Genomic DNA, 24,774 nt, shown 5'->3' with positions numbered 1-24,774 from the left:
GGAGGAGGTGGGATGGCAAGTGGAAAGAGAACAGGAGAGAATCCTAGGATTCAGGACTAACTCCATGCCCCCCACCTTGGGGAAAGAAGTTAGGTGTTCTGAAGGCCAGTCTCTTCCATTTGGGGGAGGGGGGTTCAAGGCTACTGACAGAGCTGGAGCTCAGGGACAGGAGTGGGGGCTCTGAGTGATCACTCTGCTTTAAAAACTTTTATGGGTTGCCTCTCATCAGATTTGTAGCCGTGAAGCCTATGCTTTATCCCACACCTTCACTCAGTCAGCTGTGTGTGGGTCCCTAGAGAGGAGGGGTGGGGTTGATGAGGGCCTGGCCCAGGAGAGGTGGTCAGGCCTTACTGTGCCTCTGCCAGACGTGGATTAACCAGAAGGTGAAGCTTAAGCCCCTTTCTCTTCCTGATCTAAATAAATAAGATTTTTTAAAAATTCAGTTTTTGTTTAAAGTAATTTATTTATTTTGGCTGTGCTGGATCTTTGTTGCTGCGTGGGTTTTTCTCTGAGAGTAGCGGGGGCTACTCTCTGGTTGCAGGGCACAGGCTTCTCACTGTGGTGGCTTCCTTGTGGAGTATGGGCTCCAGGGCGCGCCAGCCTCAGTAGTTGCAGCTCGGGGGCTCAAGAGCACAGGCTCGATAGTTGGGGTGCACGAACTTAGTTGCTCCGTGGCATGTAGGATCTTCCCAGATCAGGGATTGAACCTGGGTCTCCTGAAATGGCAGGAGGATTCTTTATCACTGAGCCAGCAGGGAAGCCCAAAATTGGAATTATTTTTAAAGAGGACTCTAAAATTCGCCCCCCCCTAAACCTTGGTCTGCTCCAATCTTGCCTTGAGAGGGCTCATGTGAGACCCCTTCGGTAACAAGGAGCCGCTGATCAAGGTAGACGCTGATATGGGGAAGAGGGGTTAGACGGTGTGGGGCGGTGCTTCAACCACCAAAGGGGTTTGAACTAGGGGCTGCGGTATATGCCCCCCGGCAAAAATGAAGGGGCAGGGAGCAACAGGCGCAGCTCTCACAAGACCCAGGTGTCATCCCGTCTGAGTTTGAACCAGTAGACACTGAACTGAATTTCCGAGTGAGAAGCACTTCTGATTCGACTCCCGTGTAATAAAACCTCCTGCACCTGTGCTAAAAAACACCATCCATATAACTATTCTCTGTTTGCTCACCAACGCGGTCGTTACTCCTTTTCAGGGATGGGCACCGACCGCAAGGCCGGGGGTTGGGGTGGCGCTGGTACTGATCCTTGTGGTGTGGGGGGAACTGGGGGTCTTTAGTGCCTGCGACTTGCGGAGCTTTCAGCAAGCATCTGAGCTGGGTCCGAAGGACGCTGCAGCAGCCAGCATAAGGGGCAGAGTCAGGCTTAGAGGCGGGGCTCCAAGGGGGCTGAGTCGGGCAGTGGGGAGGGGCCTGGACTTGGGGTGGTGTGCCTGTATGGGGGCGGGGCCCGGAGGGGAACAGTCGGGAGGGGGCGGAGACAGACCCAGAGGCGGGGCTCCAAAGGGGACTGAGCGGCGCTAGGGGCGGAGCCTAGGGCGGGGCGGAATCAGGCATAGAGGAGGAGCTCTGAGTGGACCGAGCGGGGATTGTTCGAGCGCCGGGGGCGGTCCCTGCGGGGCGGGCGGGGCCCGACGGGCTCTCTGTGTGGCCGCGGCCATGGAGCCGCAGCCGCCGGGCTAGGCCCCGGGCGGCTCTAGCCCAGGGCGGCCCGCAGAGGGCTGGGCCCAGCCTCCGGGCCCGGTTGCCGGGCCGGCTTGCGGCCACTCACCATGCCCGGCAAGCACCAGCACTTCCAGGAACCCGAGGTCGGCTGCTGCGGGAAATACTTCCTGTTTGGCTTCAACATCGTCTTCTGGGTGAGCGCGGGGTGGGTTCTGGGCCCTGTGCTGGGGGTGGCGGAAGGAGGAGGCTCAGTCCCCTACTAGGGGGAGACACTCTTTGCCACAGGCCTTGGGACCGTCCCCTGACTTCTTCCTCCCCTCCCCACCTCCACGCCCACCCTCTGGAGCACCTGAGGGAATTAAAGAGGCCCGGATTGCAGGGGGCGGGTCCCAGCCGTTGCGGTAGTAGGATGGGGAGGGGTAGTCTTCCGGGGTCTTTTCAGGGCTCAGCGGAGAAATGGGAGGTGTTTCGGTGAAGACCCCGCGGCACTGCTTGGTGCGGGTCGCTGGCTCTCCCTCTCTTACCCTGAGGTGTAAGGGGTCCGCGGAGCCCCACCTCTGGTTTTGCGGATAGGGAGGAAAGCCTCCGCGAAGGGCTGGATTCCCTCTCCAGCCCTTTTACCGCTCCAGTACCTGGGCCTACCGCTTCGCCTTAAGCCCTTATAAAGAGGTGGGGGGCTAGGGGGGCGGGAATAGGTCAGACTCCCACCCCCAAACTAAGAGGCTTGCAGGCAAGGAGGGCAGTCGCCCTAGTTCTCAGCCGAGGACAAGGGGATATTCCTTAATGAAAGGCCAGGAGAGCTGGCCTTGGGGAACAGAATTCAGCATTCCACATGAGCAAATGGAGGTGTCAGGGCCAGGCTGTCCCTGTCTGGAGAAGGGAACTGCTGCTGGTGCCCCTCCCAGGGTGGAATCCGTATCCCTGGGGTTGCCAAGTCATCTTTCCCTTCTCCCTCCCCCATCCCATCTCTCCCAGGCTACTTGCTGACTCTTCAGCCTCTACTCCTGACGCCTTGGTCAGAATGTCAGGCCCACTCAGTTTTGCTTAGCAGGAATCAGCGGCACTGCCCCCTGCCCACAAGCTGCTCGGGCAGTGTGGGTGCCACAGCCTCAAGAGTGTGGGCCATGTGCAGAGAGCTGGTCTGGTGGGAAAGTCTGGGGCTCTCGTTGTCTCGGGCCTAGCTGTGAGACAGTGGGCAAGTCACTTCTCTCTGGGCTTCAGCTTCCCTAACAGGGAGTGGGGGATGATGAATCCTGCTCCTCAGGGCTGTTAGGCAGATGACATGAGTTATAACTTACTGTATTCTCCCAGTCACTTTAATTATAATCTACATTTTATAGGTGAAGGAACAGGCACAGAGAGGTTAAGTCATTTAACCCAGAGTCACACAGCCAGTAAGTGCAGAGCCAAGGTGACAGCTCAGTGGGCAGTAGGTGGAGGTGAGGCCGAGCACTGAGCAGAGGGAGCCGCCAGATGTCAGCGGTGAGCGGGGCGGGGGGAGGCATGAGAGACCCAGGCTTGTTCCAGGGTTCCCCAGGATGGGACTCTAAGTGTGAAAGGCCCCAGGGCTGGGGCAGAGTTTGAGTTTCATGTTGAGGGCAGTGGGGATGGATTTGTTTTAGTTTCTGTATTAGAGGCAGATCTGCCTGACTGCCATGGGCAAGGAGACCAGGGAGGCAGGCTAGGGCAAAGGAGGGGTGATGGCGGGTGGACAAGGTGAGGAAGGTTTCAAGGGAGGTTATCAGGTTGAGTTGACAGGACTGGCCCAGAGCACCCTGCCGGGTCTGGCTTGATGTCTTCAGTTTGTCCCGTGCACCACCAACCATGATCTTACCTCTGGGCCTTTGCCAGTACTTCTGCCCGAAATTCAGTACTTCCGCCTGAAATTCAGTACTTCCGCCTGAAATTCAGTACTTCTACCTAGAATTCAGTACTGCCTGGAATTGTTTTTTCTCTTCAATGCCCTGTTTCATCATTCAGGCCTCAGCTAAAATGTCACCATGCTCCCTAACTGAAACATGCTTCCCACCCCAACACCCTGTCACTTCCCATCACATCACCCTGTTTGATTTTCTTTAAAGGCTCTGTTGGTATCTGAAACTACCTTGTTTGCTCACTATGGGTTTCCCCCACTGGAGTGTAAACTCCATGAAGGCTGAGAGCTCATGTGCCCTTTTCCCTCATGTATTGTCAGTGCATGACATGGAGCCTGGCACTCAGAGGCTTTTGCAGCAGGCAGGTGGACTAAGGGCTCTAGAGCCAGAGAGAGGTTTGTGTGGAGGTTGGGAGATTGCCAGTGTCATGATGAGGTGAAAGATGAGTTTGAGAAGAAGAAGGGTAGGTTGGAGATTGAGGTTGGAACCTGGTGGAGGAGGGGTTGGCCTTGTGCCTGGCACCACTGAAGCAGAGCCTTGTAGGAGGGAGGCTGAGAAAGGGCTGGAGGAGGAATGGCATTGCGTTAGCCTTGGGGAGGTTCGAAAAAGAGAAAGTAGTAATCATTCACCTGTCTAAAGGCCATGGGCGGGTCAGATGGGATGAGGCAGGAGAAGTGAGGTTTGGTTTCACATCCAAGATCCAGTGTTGGGGAGGGAAGGAAAAGTATTTCTGGAAAATGAGTACAGCAGTGAGAGGAGCCTGGGGTCAGAAAGGGGTGGGTACAAAAGGTGGCTGGCCAGGGGTGGAGTTGGCTGAGGCTCTGCGCTGAGGCGGGGAGGGAGCCTATAGAGAAAGCAAGTGGGAGACGGAGGTCTGAAGAGGTAGGGTCGTGGCCTCTCTTGGGCAGGAGGGCACTCTCCCTCTGAGACTAGATGTCCTGCTCGGGTTCAGGCAGCTGCTCTGAACATCCTGGGCTTGTCCTAGCACGGAGATGAGGTGGGGTGGTGGGTGGTGTTTAGGAGGTCTAGCCCAGGGCCCCCCTGCGGATCCAGCTCTTCACTGGGATTCCTGGTCATTCAGAGGTCTTTGGCTGTGAGCTGCCAAGATGTACTCTGGCAGATGGAGGTTGGAAAGGTGGGACGGGAGTAGAGTGGCAGTCACAGAATTGCAGGGAAGCAGGAGGACCAGACTTGGGAGGATACTGGAGAGGATGCCAGGAGCCTGGAACCCTACCATAGGCCTGAGGTGAGGGAAGAGGCTTAGGAACCAGTCGCTGCTGCTTGGTGGGACTGTTTTGGCCTTCCTCTGCTCCAATTCTGAAGTTCCAAGAAGGGATCCCTTCTTAGGGCTGGGGAGGGTTCAGTGTTCCAAGCTGTGCCTTGTGGGAAGAAACACTGAGATGCAGTCTTCGACAGATGGAAAAGACCCTGGATCCCATTTACAGTGCTTTCCCCTCTTTCTCTCTCTCCCTGTGGCTTCCTGAAGAGCCTGAGCACCAGCGGGGACGGGGCTCTGCTGGGGTGGGAAAGCATGCTGGTGCCGCAGCCCTCAGCTCTTTGCTGCTGCTCTTGCAGGTGCTGGGGGCCCTGTTCCTGGCCATCGGTCTCTGGGCCTGGAGTGAGAAGGTAAGGCAGCGGGATATGGTGCAGGGCTGCTATGGGCTGAGATGGTGGGAGGGCCAGTCCCCCCCCACCTGCCTCTGTTCCCCCTGCACAGGGCGTTCTCTCCAACATCTCAGCACTGACGGATCTGGGAGGCCTTGACCCTGTGTGGCTGTTTGTGGTGGTTGGAGGCGTCATGTCCGTGCTGGGCTTTGCCGGCTGCATTGGAGCCCTCCGGGAGAACACCTTCCTGCTCAAATTTGTGAGTGCCCTCCCACTTAGATTCACTGGGGACCCCAACCTCCTCCCACCCACTTCTTATATATAGTTCATGCTTAATAATGGTAGTTTTATTATTGTGTAATTTTAACAGTGGTCACCAGATTTGTATTGTTAATACATTTATAGGATCCTCTGTTTTAAGTGGGGCTTCCCTGGTGGCTCAGCAGTAAGGAAGCCCCAGGTTCAATCCCTGGCTAGGGAAGATCCCCTAGAGGAGGGCATGGCAACCCACTCCAGTATTCTTGTCTGGAGAATCCCATGGGCAGAGGAGCCTGGAAGGCTGCAGTCTCTAAGGGTCAGAGAGTTGAATACGACTGAAGCGACTGAGCAGCAGCAGTAGCTGTTTTAAGTGACCGACACCTAGTGGCCTGGGCCCTAAGTGAAAATGGCCGTTAGGAAAACCCAGGGGTGTGTTAGCTGCCAGCGCCTTTGGATCCAGGGGCTACCACAGTGTCACTTGGCCTAGCCTCTCTGTTTCTCAGCTCTGTGCCTCTGGGTTGGCCCCAGATCCCTTGGGGTGGAAAGACGTCCAGGAATCGGGTGGGAGGGGGTTGGTGCGGGGGCACTGGCTTCAAGCCTCTGCTGGAGGCTGCTGCTAAGTCGCTTCAGTCGTGTCCGACTCTGTGCGACCCCATAGACGGCAGCCCACCAGGCTTCCCCGTCCCTGGGATTCTCCAGGCAAGAAGAACACTGGAGTGGGTTGCCATTTCCTTTTCCAATGCATGAAAGTGAAAAGTGAAAGTGAAGTCTCTCAGTCGTGTCCAACTCTTTGCGACCCCATGGACTGCAGCCTACCAGGCTCCTCCATCCATGGGATTTTCCAGGCAAAAGTACTGGAGTGGGGTGCCATTGCCTTCTCCGCTGCTGCAGGCTGTCTCTCCTTTCCCAGCCATTCTGCCAAAGTTCTTTAATTGCATCTCCTTAATCCTGATTGGCCACCTCTGGACCAATCCCTGTGGCCCCAGGGGAGTTAGTGCTCTGATTGGTGGGCTCTTGATGTGTGTCTAGTCCTCTATATGGAAGTGGCTCCTCCGGTACCAAAGAAACGAGTTGTGTGTGGAGGTGGCTTCTCAAAGACAATAGAGTAGGTCAGAACAGTGGTATCTTTTTTCATCATAAATCAATACTAATATGGTAAAAGGTGGAGACTCTGGGCTGCCTTGAGTCAGGATGAGGGAAGTTGAAACCACACTCAGTGGAAACCCCAGTCCTTGTATCTCTTACCCCCATGGTCTGTCCGTCTGCCCCACGCCAGTTCTCCGTGTTCCTTGGCCTCATCTTCTTCCTCGAGCTGGCAACAGGGATCCTGGCCTTCGTCTTCAAGGACTGGATTCGAGACCAGCTCAACCTCTTCATCAACAACAATGTCAAGGCCTATCGGGACGACATTGACCTCCAGAACCTCATTGACTTTGCTCAGGAATACGTAAGTCCGGCATCCAGCTCCAGTTACATACAGGAGGCACCTGCCAGGCAGATGAACGGAGGAGCAAGTTCCCTGTGTGCTGGGACCATTCCCTTGCCTACCAGGCCAGGCAAGACCCAAGGAAGAGAGCCAGGTGTCCCCCTCTCTGAAAGGAAGCCAGCCCTCGGTGATCTCCATGTGCCTAACCCTGCATGGACACAGGGTTGGGGAGCAGAGGCCAGAGGCTTCAAACTGGTAGCTCCTAGGCCAGGCTTAGGACACACGTAAAGGAAGAAATGTGGCATGAAAATATAGATTTCTTCTTCTACTAAGCTGGGCACACAGTATCGGCTGGGGCTGCATTGCCACTGCCCCTTTGCCGGTAAAGAGGCTCTCTGCTACCATCCCCGTCACTCTATTTTATTATACCTGTTGGCCCTCCTCTCTCATTTATATTATTTGTTTGGCCTCTGAACTTATTCAGGTTTGAGACCCGCCCCACTGCCCAGAAGCTCTGCCCTTAAGCTTGCAAACCTAACCCCTGTGAAGAAGCAGTCAGTGAACAGTTCAAGAAATCCTAGACACCTTCTGCCTGCACATTCTCACCCACTCACACACTTAGTCACACACACTCATAGTCACACCCACTTCAACAGTCATGCTCTTTTGATGCCATCCACCCCAAGAACTGCTCTGGGATCCAGAGGTGAACCAGAGCTGGTGCCTGTTTTGAGGAGCTCTCGACCCAGGGCAGAAGTAAACGAAGAACCAGGTGGTTAGGATGTGATTTATTTGTTCATTTAACGCAGAATCATGATGGACCAACTATGTGCTGGGTCCTGGGCTAGGTGCTGGGGATTCAGGGGTGAAAAAGAGCTGCTGCTGCTGCTAAGTCGCTTCAGTTGTGTCCAACTCTGTGCGACCCCATAGACGGCAGCCCACCAGGCTCTGCCATCCCTGAGATTCTCCAGGCAAGAACACTGAAGTGGGTTGCCATTTCCTTCTCCAGGGCATGAAAGTGAAAAGTGAAAGTGAAGCCACTCAGTTGTGTCTGACTCTTCGAAACCCCATGGACTGCAGCCTACCAGGCTCCTCCGTCCATGGGGTTTTCCAGGCAAGAGTACTGGAGTGGGGTGCCATTGCCTTCTCCGGAGAGCTAGGGACCTGTCTTTGTGCGGATGGTGATTTGGGGGAAGAGACAGATGATAAACAAGCAAAAGAAACAAACGTGTGTGTGTGTGTGTGTGTGTGTGTAGCATTATAAATTGTGGTAAAGGCTGAAATGAGGAAGCACGGAGAAGGAGAAGGCCTCTAGGGGCTGGCCCTGGGGGAGAAGGAGCAGGGATGAGATGAGAGGAGCCAGTGTTCTCCAGTGGGAGCAGGGGTGCTGAGCAGAGAGGAGGGAGGCAGAGCTGCATGGCTGTGCCTCACTCCCCCTCTTCAGTCCCCAGGGCCTACCTGTGTCTGCTACAGAGCTGGTCCCTTGAGGGCCAGCTATTTGCCAGCCTGTGCTGTGTCAGTGAGTTAAGGCTGCCTATCTCCCCACTAGATTGTGAGCTGCTTGCTTCATTGCAGCCCCACCTAAGGAAGCAGTCCATTGTCTTGGGTAGGGGTCATGGGGATATAGGTGTCCACGATAGCACCCATGAAATGGGATAGGGCATGGTCATGAGGGTGGCAGGATTGCTCTCCTGTCCCTGGAGAGAGGAAAAGAGAAGGTCTTTCGTAAAAATTGTGGGACAAGTGTGGGGAGACCAGGCACAGATAGGGCCTTCAGCCTCTCTGCAGGGTTTATTGAAACTCCCAACCCTCAAGGTGGACTTGAGGAAGCCACAGTCCTTGGGCCACCGTCCTCGCCCACTCCCTTTGCTCCACCTCTCTCGGGCTAGGGGGACAAGCTCAGGAGCCCCTTCCCACTACCCCCAGCCCCCGTCAACCTGGTCAGGAGCCTCGAGCTGCTCTGATGGTCCTGGGCCCAGGCTCGACCTGTCTGTGGGGAGGTTCCCACCTGACTGGCTGTCTCCAGGCCACTGCCAGCCAGCCTGGGCCTGTCCCCAAACAGGATGGGGCTCCTGGGGTGGGCCTGGCTCATCCGGGCTCTCCTTCCACCCCCTAGTGGTCTTGCTGCGGAGCCCGAGGGCCCAACGACTGGAACCTCAATATCTACTTCAACTGCACTGACTTGAACCCCAGCCGGGAGCGCTGCGGGGTGCCCTTCTCCTGCTGCGTCAGGGACCCAGCGGTGAGTGCGCATTGGCGAGGGGTGGGGCCTTGTGAGGAGGGGCGGGGCCTCAGCGCTCAGGCACAGTCTGGAACCAGCCCACCTCCCAACCTCGCCTCAGCCCTGCTCTGGGGGTCACCGATGTCCGATGTCCGGGAAGCCCTCTTATGTGTAGTAGTAGCCCTGCTGGGCTGGGGAGTTTGTGTCGGCACGTGGCGTTGGGGACTGCTTCTCTTGGCCCACCATGCTGGGGTGGCAGGGGTGGGGGTTCTGAAACGTTCATGGTTTTCTTTAAGAGCAGAAGTTTCTTGCAGTGACATCCCTCCAACCACAGAGCACAGGGACTCCGAGGGCCAGGCGTCTTCCCATTCTTATAGCACATGGGCAGGCAGGGCTCCTAAAAAGGAAGCAGTTCAAGCTGGCATTGCGGCCATGCGCCTTGGCGACAGGGAGAGGCGCTGGGCTCCTAGCCAGCTTCCTTTGAGGAGCGGCGGCCGTGGCGGAATCCATGGTTCCATCCGCTTCCCCTGCGGCCTCATGGGTGCCCCTACCGAGTTGCTCCCTGGCGTGTTTCTCCTCAGGAGGATGTCCTCAACACTCAGTGTGGCTACGACGTCCGGCTCAAACTGGTGAGAGGGGTGGGGGACAGGGCTGGGGGCAACTGGGAGGATTCAGATAAGGAGGAGGGGCCCTCATACACGCCAAAAGGCCTCAAGGATTCCGGGGGCAGGGGTTGGGGAGGAGGGAGTGCTGAGTCCCAGGAGGCACAGAGGTCTTGATACTGCCGAAGCCAAGGCAGTGAACTCCTATAGAGGAGGAAAACGGGAAGAGAGGGATAACGAAATATGAACAGCAGTGTGACAGTTTCACCTAAGTACTAGGAAGAAGCTAAAAGCAAGGAGGTAATGGGGTTGGGGCAGGGCAGTCAGGGAAGGCCTCAGAGGAGAAGCCATCTGTGCTGAGACCCCAGGGAGGAGAAGGCCCTTTGGTAGGGCTCCAGGTGGCAGGCACTAAGGTATAAGGCCCTGGGCCAGGCTGAGCTTGGTACGCTGGACTGAGGTGGGGCCCCTGGTGGCTGTGGGTGGGCCGAGCCGAGCCTGGTGCCTGTTTGTTCCCAGGAGCTGGAGCAGCAGGGCTTCATCCACACCAAAGGCTGCGTGGGCCAGTTTGAAAAGTGGCTGCAGGACAACCTGATTGTTGTGGCAGGGGTCTTTGTGGGCATCGCCCTTCTCCAGGTACCACTATGGCCTTGCACAACTTCACTCTGTCCCGGGCAGTCTGCCTTCCCGGTGGCCCCTCCCTTACCTGCCCTCTGTCTTCCAGATCTTTGGCATCTGCCTGGCCCAGAACCTCGTCAGCGACATCAAGGCAGTGAAGGCCAACTGGTGAGGCTGCCACGCTGGCCAAGGCCACTCGCCTGGCCGACCCAGGGACCCTCCACTCTGCCCATAATGGGCAAGGCTGCAGGAGGTGTTTCTGCTTGGACCTGAACCCCACGTGGGGCTTGCAGGCCGCTGCACTGTGCGCCCGTGGAGAGCCGCATGGCTCTACCCGGCTGCCTGTCCTGGAGCTGTGTGTACGGAGGGTGGGTGTCACAGGGAGCCGCCGTCTGGGCTGCAGTTGGGTGGTTGGCTCTCCAGGGGACTAGGAAGGGCCCAGCTAGGAGGGGGCAGGCCAGGTGGGGTGGGCCTGGGGACTGCTGTTGCCTGGGACTCAGTCTCGTGTATCTCAGAGTTCTCTTCACTAGTGACCCCTCCAGGAGCCCACTTCAGCCTCAATGTCTCAGACTCGAAAATGGGTCCAAGAATCTTCTCTCCCTTGCTTGCCTCTCAGGATCAAATATGATGACGGCTACAAACTACTCAAATAAACAAATCCTTGAAAACCAGTGGCTTCAGCCCAGCATCTTGAAGGTTCTGTCAGCTGCAGGGCCTCGGCAGAGCTCTCCACCTTGGGCCCTGGCCCAGACCCACTCCACCAGTGCATTTTCTTGGTCTGGGTAGTATATACATTTGAACCAACCTTTAATGTAAAACCTTCATGTAAAAGTCCAGATCCCAAGCTTCTTGTGAAGATTGGCCATCCAGCCCCAGCAGCTCTTGGGACATCATCATCCCCTGCGTGCTTCCTATTCTCTGAGAGACCCGCCTGGCTGGTGCTGCTCACCCTCTAGGCTGGGGTTGACCTCCCCTCTGCTGTAGGGTTTTCCCCTGAAAACACCTCGAGGCTGTCATGGGCCAAGCCTGGAGTGAGGCACAGGGATGTGAAAAATGGAGAGGCCACACAACTTGGGTGGGGTCCAACCCCACTGGAGACTGAGATGAGTGCCCAGTAGAGTGGCTGAGGTGTGGAATGGAGATCAGGAAGGTTTGGGGAAGGAAATAATTGGAAGTCAAAAACTTGGCACCCATAGGGTTGGCAGGGAGCCTGCTTTGGGGCCCATGGTGGTTGATGCTGGCTCTCACTTGGAATCAACTGGTGGCCTGCAGAGCTGCCTCATGACCACCAGAGGGCACTCCAGCACAGCTTTGCTTGGGTCTGGCGACTTAACACTGCAACCTCTCCTACAGCCAAGTCGCTAGTGTGTCCACCCTGCTTACCAGTGCTTCTGATTCAGGGAACTTGAGATCTCTGAAAAGAGTTCAGACTTGGGAAGTCTGACTGTTGCTCTCAGCTCTGCCTCTTAGCTTCATGAAGGGGTGTGTGGCACATAAATGCTGCACCCATCCATCCAGGGGTGCTCTTTGTGGATCAAAGGGATTTGTGGGTAGTTCATAGATCTCCAACTCAGATGCTCTTAAGGTCACGTAGGCCATATAAATGAATGAAGTAGGCCTTTGACTTGTGAGGCCTTTGCAGTGCAACTGACTTTCCTACTGTCCCTGAAGACCACACAGAGAGACATTGCTTTGTGACCAGAGAAATATTTGGGCCATTGAGTTGATGATGTACCTTGAGATACAACCGAGTATGGTGGGGACTCACAGAACATAGATCCCCATCTGAACTTGGTGACTGTCATTTAGTTGTGGCTAATTGTTATAAAGTGGGGATGCAGGTCTAATGTCAGAAATCCAGAAGCCAGGAATTCAGGATTTTATGTGAAATAGACCTATTTTTAAGTTGTTAACTAATGAAAAAAATTGAAATGCTGCAAGCCCAACGAAAGGTACAGCTGTGGCGCCTGTGACACTGCAGATCCCTCTGGAACAGTCATCCGCTGGGGTCCTGGCTGCTCTGCCATCCAGGGATGCTGAGAGCTGCTGCTGGGAGGGCAGGGTATCAGGTATGCAGCCAGCATTGTGGCTCCCAGACGCCAGCTGGACAGTGTCCGGGGTCCCTGGCAGATGCCAGTGTACCGCAATAAATGCAACTCACAGTATTGTGTGTGTCTTGCTTTTTTAATTTAAAAAGCTTTCACTTTTCATTTTCCCCTTAAACCTCAACAGTGCCCCCTGTGAGGTAGAGATTCTTTTCCTGATGAAGAAGCTAGGGCTGGGGGAGTCACGCAGCACACAGCTGGAGGAGGCACCCAGCTCTGAGCCCTCTCATGGGAGGTCTGCACCAGACTGTCCTGCCTTTCTGATGCACACGAGTGGCACCTGCAGTCATAGGGGCAGCAAGGCATCATTCCCCAAGCTTGAGTTAAGCTTCCGTGCAGGTGCTGGGGATGCAGAGGAGAAAGAAGGGCGAAGTCCTAGTCCTTGGGCTCCATTCTTGTGGGGGAGGCACGAATAAGTAAGCATTTTCTTCATACAAGCTATGAAGAAAATAAAATTGATGGTCAGACAGGAGTAGCTAGAGGGCCTGGGAGAAGGGACCTTCTGATGAGGTGGTGGAAGGGGTCCCATCTCTGGGAAGCTCCAGGGGAACAGTTGCCCTAGGGACCCTGAAGCTGGTGGGTTTGGCATAAGGGAGCTTGGTGCATTGGAGAGGGGAGTGTGGGTGAAGGTCAGAGGGCACAGATAGAGGGAAGTGGTGGGATGAGGATGTATTTGGAAATAGAACCAATGAGATGCACAGGAATGCTGGAAGGGGTGGACGTGAACTTGGCTGGGGACCCAGAGTTCCCCAAAGCTCAGTTCTGCTACAGGACATCCATCCATCCACTCAGGCTGGAGGCCGGGGTCACTGGAGCATCTTGCCCTTGACCTCCTGGAGCCCACGGTCTCTTGGCAGGGACAGATGGAACAGTTGCTAGTGATGTAACATGTATGTGGTGATGAGCACATGAGGATCACTCCACGTGGCATTTCAGGCTCACGAGAGATGAATTTCCTGTCCCCAAAATAGAACTTGGAACAGTTCTTTTCCTTGTACTAAGGAGCCCTTACCCAGATGGGACCTCTTGGTGTGTAGAAAACACAAGGAAGCTTCATAAGCACCCCAGTTCCCATCACTCTAGGTGGGTCCCTGAGACATGACCAAGGTCACCCTCTCACCGCCTATCGGGGACACTCGTGACAGGGTTGGGCGTTGACTGGCAACCTGGGAGTCCCTCAGGAGCCCTTGGCCTGCCTGGTCTAACCGGAGGAGCTGCCAGCAGCTCACCCAGCAACTCAGCAGGAGGACGTCCTGTGATATCAGCCTACCTCGTCTGTGCAGGAAGGGGAGTACTGGAGGGACAGATTGAGCCCGGACCAATGAGACCTTGAATCTGGACAAGGAGGTCAGATGGGCTAGGGACTCGGTGAACGGGGTTCCTTCCCTTCTAGAGGGCGGCCGGCGCTTGCTGTGGAAGGATACACTCCAGGCAGCCACCAGAGGGCGCCAAAGTGCAGCCCACGCAGGCAGCTGAGTCTGCTGCGGGTCCCTGGAGGGAGGTCCGTGTGGCTAAGCAAAGCCAAGCCCCGTTCCACGACACCCGGCAGCCCACCCTGTAGGTGCCAAGTCCGGACCTTGTCACCCTCTGTCCTTTCTTCTCTGAGGACTTAGAGCCAGCGACACCTCCTTCTCCACAGATGCCTCTCGCAGTGCAGTGGTTGCTCAGGGAGACCTTAGCCCACCTTCCCGTCTCCACAGGCGGTGATGTCTGCTAGGCAGGGCTGGGAAGAGGGTCACTTTCTCCAGGACGTCGAACTGACATGCTCCAATACATACACCTCCATTATTCATTCAGCCAGATTTACTGAGCACCTACTGTGTGCCAGACACTGTGGTGGGTGCACCTTGGGATCAATAGTGTTTGTCTACAAAGGGCCAAATGGTAAATATTTTAGGCTTCCAGGTCATACAATTACTCAACTCTGCCTTTATAGCAGAAAGCAGCTTTTGCCAAGACAGACAAATGAGCGTGGCTATGTTCAAATAATATTTTCTGGACACTGAAATTTGAATTTCATATAATTTTCATGTGTCACAAAATACTATCCCTCTTTTGATTTTCAACAATTAAAAAACATAAAACCATTCTTTTATATATAGCTCTGGAGCTATGTAAAAACAGGCAGTGGACTGGATTGGCTGCACGCACAGGCTGGTGTGTCCCCCCTCCCAGCCCCAAGGGAGACCCCGCCCAGGAAGGGAGACCCCCCCAGGAGGAGAGAAGACCATGGAGCATGAGCCTGGTGGTGAGTCCCTCACCCAGGAGAGGATGTGAGTGTGGCCGGAAATATGAGGGGCCCTGAGAGTGTGGGGGTGGGTCAGGACTCCGCAATATATGGGATGGTCAGAGGGAGCCTCAATGAGACAGGAAGTTGGAGCAATGACTTTTTATATTACTTTTAAATCATTTTGATAGGACAGGTAAATTAGGAACCCATTCTACTTAAAACTCATTAGAAAAGACCCTGATGCTGGGAAAGATTGAAGGCAGGAGGAGAAGGGGACAAAAGAGAATGAGATGGTTGGATGACATCACTGACTCAATGGACATGAGTTTGAGCAAGCTCCGGGAGATGGTGACGCACAGGGAAGCCTGGCATGCTGCAGTCCATGGGGTTGCAAAGAGTCGGACACGACTGAGCGACTGAACAACTACTTAAAATGTGGATAACACGAAGGTCTTCTTAGCGCCCCATCCTGTTCCCCCCTCCTCTTCCAGTGACATTGAAGCTGTGAGCTATAGATCTCTCTGGATCACTTGCATTTTAAAAATTTCATCCTCATATTATGTATTCGTAGAAAATGTTCAGCATGGTTATGAGTGTAAGTGGCAGGATACTGTCCCCATCTTGCTAGACTACCTCCACCCCCACCCCACCCCCACCGTGATGCGTTTTGAACACAGTCACATTTTGTGCATGTAAAGCTGCTACCTTTCTCAACTGCGGGGATGTCCCCTGCAGGAATAAGTCATGTTTTGCCTCTCCCTCCCTTTCCTTGACTGTCCATGGACAGTGGTCAGTCAAGCTGTTCCTACTCTGGGGCGCTTTGCACCTCGAGGCTCTGGCAGCCAGGCCCTCTCTCCTGAGTTTCCAGCTGGAGCAGCCACCATTCGCTAAACAGGAGGATGAGGGCAGCAGCAGAGGGTGGCCCTAAGTCAGGTCTGATTGCAGAGGTGGCCCCAGCAGGTCCCTTCCTGTGCCCAGGGGCCTCATTTCTGCCCCTTGGCCCAGGCACTGGCTGGGCAGGCTGCATTACCACAGATCTGGGGCCCGGAACTCGGCCCATCCGAGGTGTGAAAGCCCCACAGCCAGCCCTTTGGCACCGTGAAGGCTGTTGCCACGGTAATGCCTTCCTGATCCCCTGTGCAGCCACTCAGACAGACGGGAATATCAGCCTCCTGCAAACAAAGGGGCCTGCTCTGTGGCCCAAGAGAGAGCCCAGTCCTTGAGGAAGGCTGCTGCTTTAGGCTCCTGGAGACCTGGCCACGCACCTGACCACTTGGATCCTGCTTCCAGAAATGATCTGGGAATTAGCTCTTCAGCCCTGCCTCCTGTTGAAGCCAGACCCTCCCCAGGCTGCTCCAGCATGCCCCATCCCCAATCTGTTGGTGTCTCCTGGGAATCATGCCTTGTGGTGGTGGCGGGGAGTGGTTCCCAGCAGATGGGCTATGTGGAATTGCAGCCAGCTCACCCACCAGCCAACACTGGCCAGGCTCACCCATCAGCCAGTGTTGGCCAGGCCAGGAATTCTGCAGCAGCTCCAACACAGTTTCTGCCCTCAGGGGGCTCATGGTCTGGTGGGAGACACAGACAGGTGAATCACCAGTCATTACAGGTGGTTTATTTGTTTGAATAGGTGGTGCAGGCATGTGGTTAGAAACTGCAGACTGCCTGGAAGGCTCTGTGCAAATCTCCCTCTCGTCCCTGTCCCCTGCTCTCCTGCCCCTACCCGGAGAGCAGCGCTGTCAGCCCGGACCACTCCTCCGGAGATGGTCTATGCATTCAAAAGCAGATCTCCTCTAGAAACAAAGCAGAACTTAAGCTGCGTCCTGCACCGCCAGCAGCCTCTGTCTGCATTTTTCACTGACCAGCATTTCTGGGAGATAATTACATAGCAGCGTGTACAGATCCACCCAATGCTTTTCAACAACAGCAAACCCATAATAATAGCAAGAACTTATACTTACTCTGTGCTGGACGCTCCTCTAAGCACTTTATTTATATTAACTGATTGACTCCCCGAGTATTGGAGAAGGACGCTCTGCTTATCTCCCTCCGCAGGCAGGAGACCAGGGATGCCTATTGTGTGGTATGGCCTGAGTGACTCTCACGACCCCTCCTGATGGACACGGAGGACATTTCCGGGCAGTGAGCACTTTTATCTTTGGGCACTTGTATGTCAGGATGAATGCTTGGAAGTGAAAGGCTAGGTCAAAGGGCAGGTACATTTGGAATTTACATAGCTATTGTCCAATTACCCTCTGAAGAGGTCACACTCCGTTGGTTACTAAGGTGGGACCTGCCCCTCCCGCTGCAGTAGTCAGAGCCTGCGCTGCCTTTATCTGCCTTTTCTACCTTCGCAATCTGATAGAGGAGAACTATCTCCTCTCATGGTTTTCCTTCAAGTTACTCTTATGACAGAGGCTGAATGTCTTTTCACACAAATCAGTACAATCTGGTGCGCTGTGTGCTCAATAGTTTCAGTCGTGTCTGACTCTTCGAGACCCCATGGGCTGCAGCCTTCCAGGCTCCTCTGTCCGTGGGATTCTCCAGGCAAGGACAGTGGAGGGGGTGTTGCCATGCCCTTCTCCAGGGGATCTTCCCCGGCCAGGGATCAAACCTGCGTCTGCTATGTCTCCTGCACTGGCGGGTTCTTTACCACTGATGCTGTCGGGAAAGCCCAGATTCTGGTAGAGTCAGAATTACAGAGCGAGGTCCAGAGGGGCCAGGAGCCAAGAGGCTGGAGTGGTTTTTCAGTCAGCGGTGAGGGTAGAGGTGGTCCAGGAGCATTGCCAGGGTCATGTGAGCTTGCCCCTGGGCTATGGGGCAGACACAGGGAGGGCATTCTTGGTAGAGGGGAGGGTCTGAGCACAGGCTCTAAAGAATGGGAGGCCAAGCCCGAGGAGCCCCTCTTCTCATCAGTGTCACCTCTACCCACCGAGGCCCGAATCTCCAGCCAGGCTGTTTCCTCTGCTCCCACACACAGCTTGAGCTAAGCCTTGGTTCCCAGGGTCTCTGCCCAAGCATCTCCCAGGGTCCTTAGAGGGGAACCCCTACCCAAGATGTTAGTAGGTAGCTTCCCTTGCTGCTCTCTGCCCCTGCCTCCTCTGCCCCTCCCACCCATCCCCGCCACCAGCCGAGTGAGCGTACATCCTCATTAACACGGTTCAGTGGCCAGCACTGGTAATTGATCTCCCACCAGCCCAGTATGGACAGCGGCTAATGGGGATGAATGGCACAGGAGCTGCCTCTGAGGGACGCTCACCAGGAGGCCCTGGCAGGGCGGAGAGGTGGGCAGGAGATGGAGATGCACTGAGGAGGCCTTCGAGTCAGTCGGGCAGTCTACAGCTGCCTCTGCCCACTCCTCTGGGCTGCCATCCAGCCCTCAATCTGACCCTGGGTCCGGATGAGCACACTGGTGGGCAGAGGGGCTCTGAAATTCAGCTGCCTGCTGGTGTGGAGGCAGAAGCCAGTCTCCGAGGAGGGACTGGAGTTCTGGGATGGCATCCCAGTAAGGATATGAATGCTGGAGCCCAAGTAAGGCAAGTCCCCAATTAGTCTTGTGTGGAGGAGGGACCAAGACACCCCAAAGCCAAATCGGCCAGCCACAGATTCCATTGCCCAGTCAGTCAACAAGTATTTATTAAGTGGTTACCATGTGCCAGGCACTGGGTAGTTGCTACGTGACCCAAATAGTCAAGATCTTCTTTATGGTCAGGGGGATGAACAGTAACTAGGAAAATACATACTTAATATGGTAATAAATGGTGATAAATGCTCAGATGAAAATAAATGGGGTTACGTGATCAGAATGCCTGAATGGAGTGCTGCTTTAGGAAGAGACTGGGGGAGGTCACATGTGAGTTGAAACCTGAATGGTGACAAGGAAAAAGCACTCTGGGAAAGGGAATGTGGAGAACAAAGGTCCTGAGGCCGACATGAGCTTTGGGTGTTGGAGAAAGAAGAAGGGCCCAGTGTGGCTAGAGCATGGCCTGTGAGGAGGAGATGAGCTGAGAAATTGATGGCCATAAGATAAGGATGATCATGGTCAAGGCCAGAAGCCCAGTTGCCAGGCTTGTGGGGTCATGGTGGATGGGTCCCCGTTCCAGGTGGTGTTAGCCACATGCAAAGTCAGAGAGAAAGGTCTGACCTGGGTCAGCTGGGCCAGAGTCAGGCTTGGAAAGATCCCTGTCACTCTCTGGTCATATGCCTACAGATTAGGGAGGGGCAGACTTTCAGGGGTGTCAGGCCGACCTCAACCTGACTGAGAGGAGACACAGAGGCCTTGCTGGTCATTCTGGGGGAAGGTATCCAGTCTCTGCTCTGTGTATGGCGCAATGACATCGTGCGTCATCTAGCTTCTGGTTAACCGAGATGCATTTCAAGTACCCTCCCCCCAACGAACAAATATATCGGGGCTTCCCCAGTGGTCCAGTGGCTAAGACTCTTTGCTCCCAGTGCTGGGGAACTAGGTTTGATCCCTGGGCAGGGAATCCCACATCCTGCAGCTGAGAGTTTGCACGCCACAGCTAAAGGATCCCTCTCGTTGCAACAAAGATCAAAGATCTTGAATGCCACAACTAAGACTCAGCACAGCCAAATAAATAAATATTTTAAAAAGAACCAAATATATTAATGAACATAAACATTGAAGGGTAAAGCTTAATACAACTCCTAGAAGGAGGTTGGATTGAGCTTGGCAGGCAAGCAGGAGCACTCTAGAATTCCTACAGAATTTTAGACATAAAACCCATATATGTTTTTTATGGGCAGTTTAAGTAATTTTCTTAGATAATCTCAACTGTTCTTTTGATTTTTGCCATATGTGCAGACTTCACTGTAGAAAGCCCGAGTTACTGTTACTATGAGGCTGAGGCAGGTCCTGATCCCACAGTGGGCAGATATTTGCAAACCAGGGGAGAGACTCCCATTTGAAAGAACCGCTCAGACTAGAAGCCATTCTCTGAAGGTGTGTTCACACTTGCATAACCTTGCCAAGATTGTTCCCCCGTGCACAGTGTCATTCCCCTCATTGAGGCTGGTGAGTTTGTTACATCCTTGAAGGACCTACTCAAATGTTTCTTTATCCCCTGCCTCCCCTCTACTAGAGCTTAGTGTAGTATACCTTTTGAATTACAGATTCCAGAAAATATGATATAGAAAAAGCATCTGATAAATTTAAACACTGATTTATCATTGTTTTTAAAATCACAACTTCTTAGCAACTAGAAATAAGAGAGAATTTCTTTAACTTGTTAAAGAGCATCTACCAGTTATACTTAATGTTGAAACAATAGTAGCAGGAATCTGACAAGGATACCAAGTATTGACATTGTAGTGGAGAACTATCCAATGCAATAACACAAGAAAATCAATAAGTGTAAAGATTAAAAAAGAAGGAACAAGGGCAGAGACCATCTCATTCATCTTGCTTCCAATTAAACAGATACTTAATACATGTTTGTCAAACTGAAGAAAACTCAGTATGTCCTCAAATAAATTTCTTGAAGGAGGTGGAGGCAAAACTGATCTGCTAATAGCAAGAGTCTGAGAAAATTCACTGATGCTCAAGAAGTTCCATCATTATGTGTGTGTCAGTCACTCAGCCATGTCCGACTCTTTGCGACCCCATGGACTGTAGACTATCAGGCTCATCTGTCCTTGGGACTCTCCAGGCAAGAATATTGGATTGGGTTGCTATTCTCTTCTCCAGGGTCCATCATCATGGTCCTGCCAAAAAGATAGAAGTATGATATTTCCCTGGGATCAGAACCGAGTGAGCGAGCTCTTGGTGTGCCAGGAAGAGAGATTTCAAAAATGATTTATGTTGACCCCAAAACAGGGGCAAGATACTTGAGTCAGTGGAATCTCTGTAGCAAGAGGAGTGAATGGCACCTGGATTCTGCATTTAAGGCAAACAGCTGGGAAGCAAAGTCAGACTGTATCTTCTAGCCTGTGAAAACTGTGGGGATTAGAGGCATAGGCCCCAGGAAATCTTTCTGCTGTTTCTTGAGACACATAGTCAGAATACTCCACTGTTTTCTGTGGGGCTCTAGAATGCTGATTTTAATTCCCATGTCCCATTCATTCCCTGCCAGGCTCAGTTCTTGATGTATCGATATGTTCAGGAAAGGTAGCTCTGGCTCAAGGCAAATTGGTTGTTGGGTACCTACTGTCTCTGCCTGGTCACCATCTCTTCCCCCATATTCTGGGAACAGCACCTGAGTTATCTTTTAGAGAGAAATCTCCCCCACCTTTAGTCCATGTTCTTTAAGGGGAATAGGAACAGGACCCAGGCCCCTTGGCTGTGGAGGGTTGGGCAAAGGACACCTGCTCCCGGGTGTTTGATAACAGAGAAGCTCCCTCTCTTTGGCATTCTGGGGCTACTGGTGACCACCTTCCTGCCAATGGTCCCAGAGTGAAGCTCACACAGAGGAATAAGGTCAGGAGAGCCTGGTGCCCATACTTGAACCCTAGATCTAGTTCTGTCTGATGGCAGAGCTTTCCTGCTCTTCCCAATGACATGAGCAAATAACATCTCCTCTTTTTTTCCCCAGTCTTTAAAACAGTTTTATTGTGGTAATATTGACATACAATTAAGTACATATTTAAAGTGTACAATGTGATCAATTTTAACACATATACACTCATGAAATCATCATCATGATCAATAAATGAACACCCCCAAATCATCCTCCTTAAAGTTTTCTCGGGATTATTTGGGATTCTTTTCTTGTCTCTCTTCTCTTTACCCCCATTGATCTACTTTCCTCATAGATTTTACATATTCTAAAATTTCATATAAATAAAATCACTATGTACTTTTTTTGTATGGCTTCTTTCATCTAGAATTAATTATTTTGAAATTTATCCATGTTGTTGCATGTATCAAAAATTTATTCACTTTATTGCTAAATAATATTTCATAGTATGGATATACTATAATTTGCTGTTCATTCACCAGTTTCCAGTTTGTTATTTGAGGGCTACCTCAAATAAAGCTGCTATGAAAATTAGTATATAAGTCTTTTTTTATTGTAGTTGATTTACAATGTTTTAGGTGTACAGCAAAGTGATTCAGTTATATACATGTACGTACATATGTATATTAATATCTTCTTTTTTAGATTCTTTGCCATATAGGTTGTTACAAAATATCGGGTATAGCTCCCTGTGCTGTCCTTGTTGCTTATCTACTTTATATATTATATATATATCTGTTAAACCCAAATTCATCATCCATCCCCCTCCTCCTCCTCCTCTTTGGTAACCGAAGTTTGTTTTCTACGTCCCACTCACCACACCCTCCCTCCTGCTTTTTTTTTGTCTAAGCTGATTTGAGTTGAGTTTCTGTCTACCTGCAACCAAAGAAGTTCTGATAAACCCAGTGGAAATGAGAGTGTCTGAGTTGGAGAAGCTGAAGTTCTGAGTCATACATGCTGTCTCTCATACAGGGGCAGGGCTGGGAGGGCAGTGCAAACAGCTTCCAAATGGAGCCTGAGTCAGCACTCCCTGCCTCTTTCTTTATTCTGTGCTGACTCTTTCAAGGGGGCTGGCCCCTGAGATCCCAAGAGGAATGGAAAAACAATCCGATATCCCTTTTCTAAGTCATTTTTGTAAATTCAACTTCCTGAAGGTATAATTTACAAACAATAGATTGTACCCATTTTTAGTGTATATTCAATGAGTTCTACAAATGTGTTTCCCTGTGTAATCTCCACCATGATTAAGATAAAGAGCATTGCCATCACCCAGAAGGTGCCCCACGGTCCTTCCTGGCTAATCTCTGCTCATACCCTCCCCACCTCCAGCCCAATCACTGCCTTGCAGCTTAGGTTTTTTCTTATACAGTCAGTCCTCTGTGTTTGCAGATCCCATGTTTGAGAACTCACCTATTTGCTAAAATTTATTTGTAATCTTGAAATCAACTCTCACAGTGCTTGTGTGGTCATTTTGTGGACACATTAAGAGCAGTAAAAAATTTAATTCATCTGATTTACATCCCCAGCTGAGACTGAACAAGGCAAGGCTCTTCTTTTTGCTTCAGTTCCTATGTAAACAAGTTTTCTCTTTGCAGTCTTTTTAGTGCTGTATTTTTTGCATTTTGCGGGTGGGGGCGGGGTTGGTGGTGGTTTTGCTGTTTAAAATGAACCCAAAGTGTAGGGTTTCCCTGGTGGTTCAGGTGGTAAAGAAGCTACCTGCAATGTAGGAGACCCGGGTTCGACCACTGGGTCAGGAAGATTCCCCTGGAGAAGAACTGGCAACCCACTCCAATGTTCTTGCCTGGAGAATCCCACGGACAGAGGAGACTGGCAGGCTACAATCCGTGGGGTCACAAAGAGTCAGACACGACTGGGCGACTAACACACACAAAGTGTGGTGCCAAAGTGCTGTCTAACATTCCTCAGCGCGAGAAGGCTGTGATGTGCCCAGCGCAGAGAATATGCGAGTTAGAAAAGCTTTGCTCAGACAGGAGTTAGCGCCGCTGGCTGTGAGTTCAATGTTAATGGCTCAACTATATATATATTAAAGTGTCTTTCTCTAAACAGAAACATATACACAACAAAGTTCTGTATTGACTGGCTGACGCAGATGTGACCAAAGGCTTGCTAGAACCTAACCCTGTGTGTATTCCCCCAGGAGCGATGGTTCAGATTCAGAAATTCAGTGTCTACAGTGACTTTATAGGAGTATGATCCTCTGTGTATGAGATCACAGGGTAGCCGCCTGCCTTCAGAGTCTGGCTCTGCCTCTTAACATAATACTCCTGAAAGGCATCAATGTTGCCATGCCCATATGAGGCTGGTCCCTTTTACTGCTGAGTAGTATTCCATCCTGCAGACACTTTCACTAGTCAGTTGATGGAGCATCTGAATTGTGTCCAGTTTTTGGCAATTATGAATAAATCTGCTATGAACTTTCATGTACAAGTGTTTGTGTGGACTTGTGTTTTTACTTGCATTCCAAGTATTTTCATAGGAGCACATAAACTTCATATTTGTCTAATCCTGACAATAATCCTGAGAAGCAGCCTCCTTTTATACATGAAGAGATGGGAGCTCAGATCTCAATGGCCTGCCACGGGTCACACAGCTTACCTCTCCTGCCCTCATCCATGCTGCCTCATCGCTGGTGGAGCCTGGAGGGTCCTTAGTCAGGGTTGGCCCCATGCTGGGGTGGGAAGGATCTGGGCTCTGTCACTGTCTCTCCACAGGTCTTGGGTTCCTTGGTACAGAACGTACAGTGTCAGTCCCCTCCAAGGAGCCCTCGATCTCCAAGTCTGTGACCTTAACCCTGTGGGGATTCTGAACAACTGGGTGGGTCCCAAAATAGCCCTTGGGAGGTCAAGCCAGGCAGAAACCAGAAATTCAGTCTGGGCGGCCTGGCTTATGGGCTGTGGGACTTAGGTTGCCTGAGTTCATTCCTCTTGTTGGAGAGTACCAGCTCTTTTCCTCTTCGGGCTTCTCCTTCAACACAAGCAGCCCAGTGGGGTCTGTCCATCAGAGCCTTACCTTGGCCACAGGAGGACCATCTGCCTGTCTCTGCCAGGGCTTTGAAACCCAAGCAGAGGGAGGCCTGACACAGGGACTGAGAGGTGGCCTGAGTGGGATCTGCACTGGTGTGGCTTCAGGAAGCTGTCTGGCAAACTCCCAGGGCAACCCCCCAGGGCAACCCCGGAGCTTCCTGATGCTTGCAGTCAGTTAGCCCTGCATACCAAGCTTGCTCTCCCCACCCCGCTCTGCTTTGTGGGTCCATGGCCTCATTGCAGGCTTGGATTCCCCTTGGCTTGAGGAAACCCAGGAGAGGGAGTATCTGGTATTTGGGAGCAACCAGAAGAGGGAGGAGTCCCAGGCTTGGGGAGAAAAGACACAAACTTGGGTCCTGACTTGTCGCTCTCCCTCTGGGCCTACATTATCCTTATCTCTGCAAAGGGCATCTCTACCATCGGTTCATTCTCGGTCATTGATATGGGCAGGTGCTGTCCATGGTGCTGGGAGGACAAGGTGAGGAGACCACTCAGACCCCTGCCCTAAGAGGGGACAGACAATGATGTCACATTTGGGAGAGGTGATGGACTAAGTCCCAGTGCCCTGGAGGTCACCTGGGGGCATTGTCCAGACCTCTGTGAATCTGCGGACCAGAAACTGACCTTGGCAAGGGGATTTGGAAGGAA

At 52.6% G+C, this 24,774-nt stretch overlaps 1 protein-coding gene across 4 annotated transcripts; it reads left to right on the top strand.

Moving 5' to 3' along the window:
- The first annotated feature begins 1,632 nt into the window (after positions 1–1,632).
- On the top strand, positions 1,633–12,436 carry TSPAN17 (tetraspanin 17). 4 transcript variants are annotated; one of them, XM_040240492.1, is made up of 9 exons: positions 1,633–1,864; positions 5,120–5,170; positions 5,262–5,408; positions 6,684–6,854; positions 8,950–9,075; positions 9,636–9,683; positions 10,173–10,289; positions 10,378–10,439; positions 10,888–12,436. In XM_040240492.1, exons 1-9 carry the CDS (start codon positions 1,778–1,780, stop codon positions 10,922–10,924), a joined length of 846 nt encoding a protein of 281 aa, XP_040096426.1. In that variant the 5' UTR covers positions 1,633–1,777; the 3' UTR covers positions 10,925–12,436. The 4 variants fall into 4 exon arrangements, with proteins under 4 accessions (XP_040096426.1, XP_040096425.1, XP_040096427.1 ...); XM_040240494.1 differs by having other exon boundaries at positions 1,641–1,864; positions 10,378–10,441; positions 10,909–12,436; XM_040240493.1 differs by lacking the exon at positions 6,684–6,854 and having other exon boundaries at positions 1,638–1,864.
- Positions 12,437–24,774: the final 12,338 nt, after the last annotated feature.

This window comes from Oryx dammah, unplaced genomic scaffold, assembly GCF_014754425.2.
Source record: "Oryx dammah isolate SB20612 unplaced genomic scaffold, SCBI_Odam_1.1 HiC_scaffold_5, whole genome shotgun sequence".
Taxonomy (NCBI): Eukaryota; Metazoa; Chordata; class Mammalia; order Artiodactyla; family Bovidae; genus Oryx; species Oryx dammah.
This window is presented reverse-complemented; position numbering and strand designations above follow the sequence as displayed.

What these genes read in the sequence shown, in the direction of transcription:
- TSPAN17 (XM_040240491.1), top strand. Translation starts at nt 1,778, where the DNA reads ATGCCCGGCAAGCACCAGCACTTCCAGGAACCCGAGGTCGGCTGCTGC. An exon ending in TTGACTTTGCTCAGGAATAC is followed by an intron (nt 6,855 to 8,949) that starts GTAAGTCCGGCA and finishes TCCACCCCCTAG; the next exon opens with TGGTCTTGCTGCGGAGCCCG. An exon ending in ACGACGTCCGGCTCAAACTG is followed by an intron (nt 9,684 to 10,172) that starts GTGAGAGGGGTG and finishes GTTTGTTCCCAG; the next exon opens with GAGCTGGAGCAGCAGGGCTT.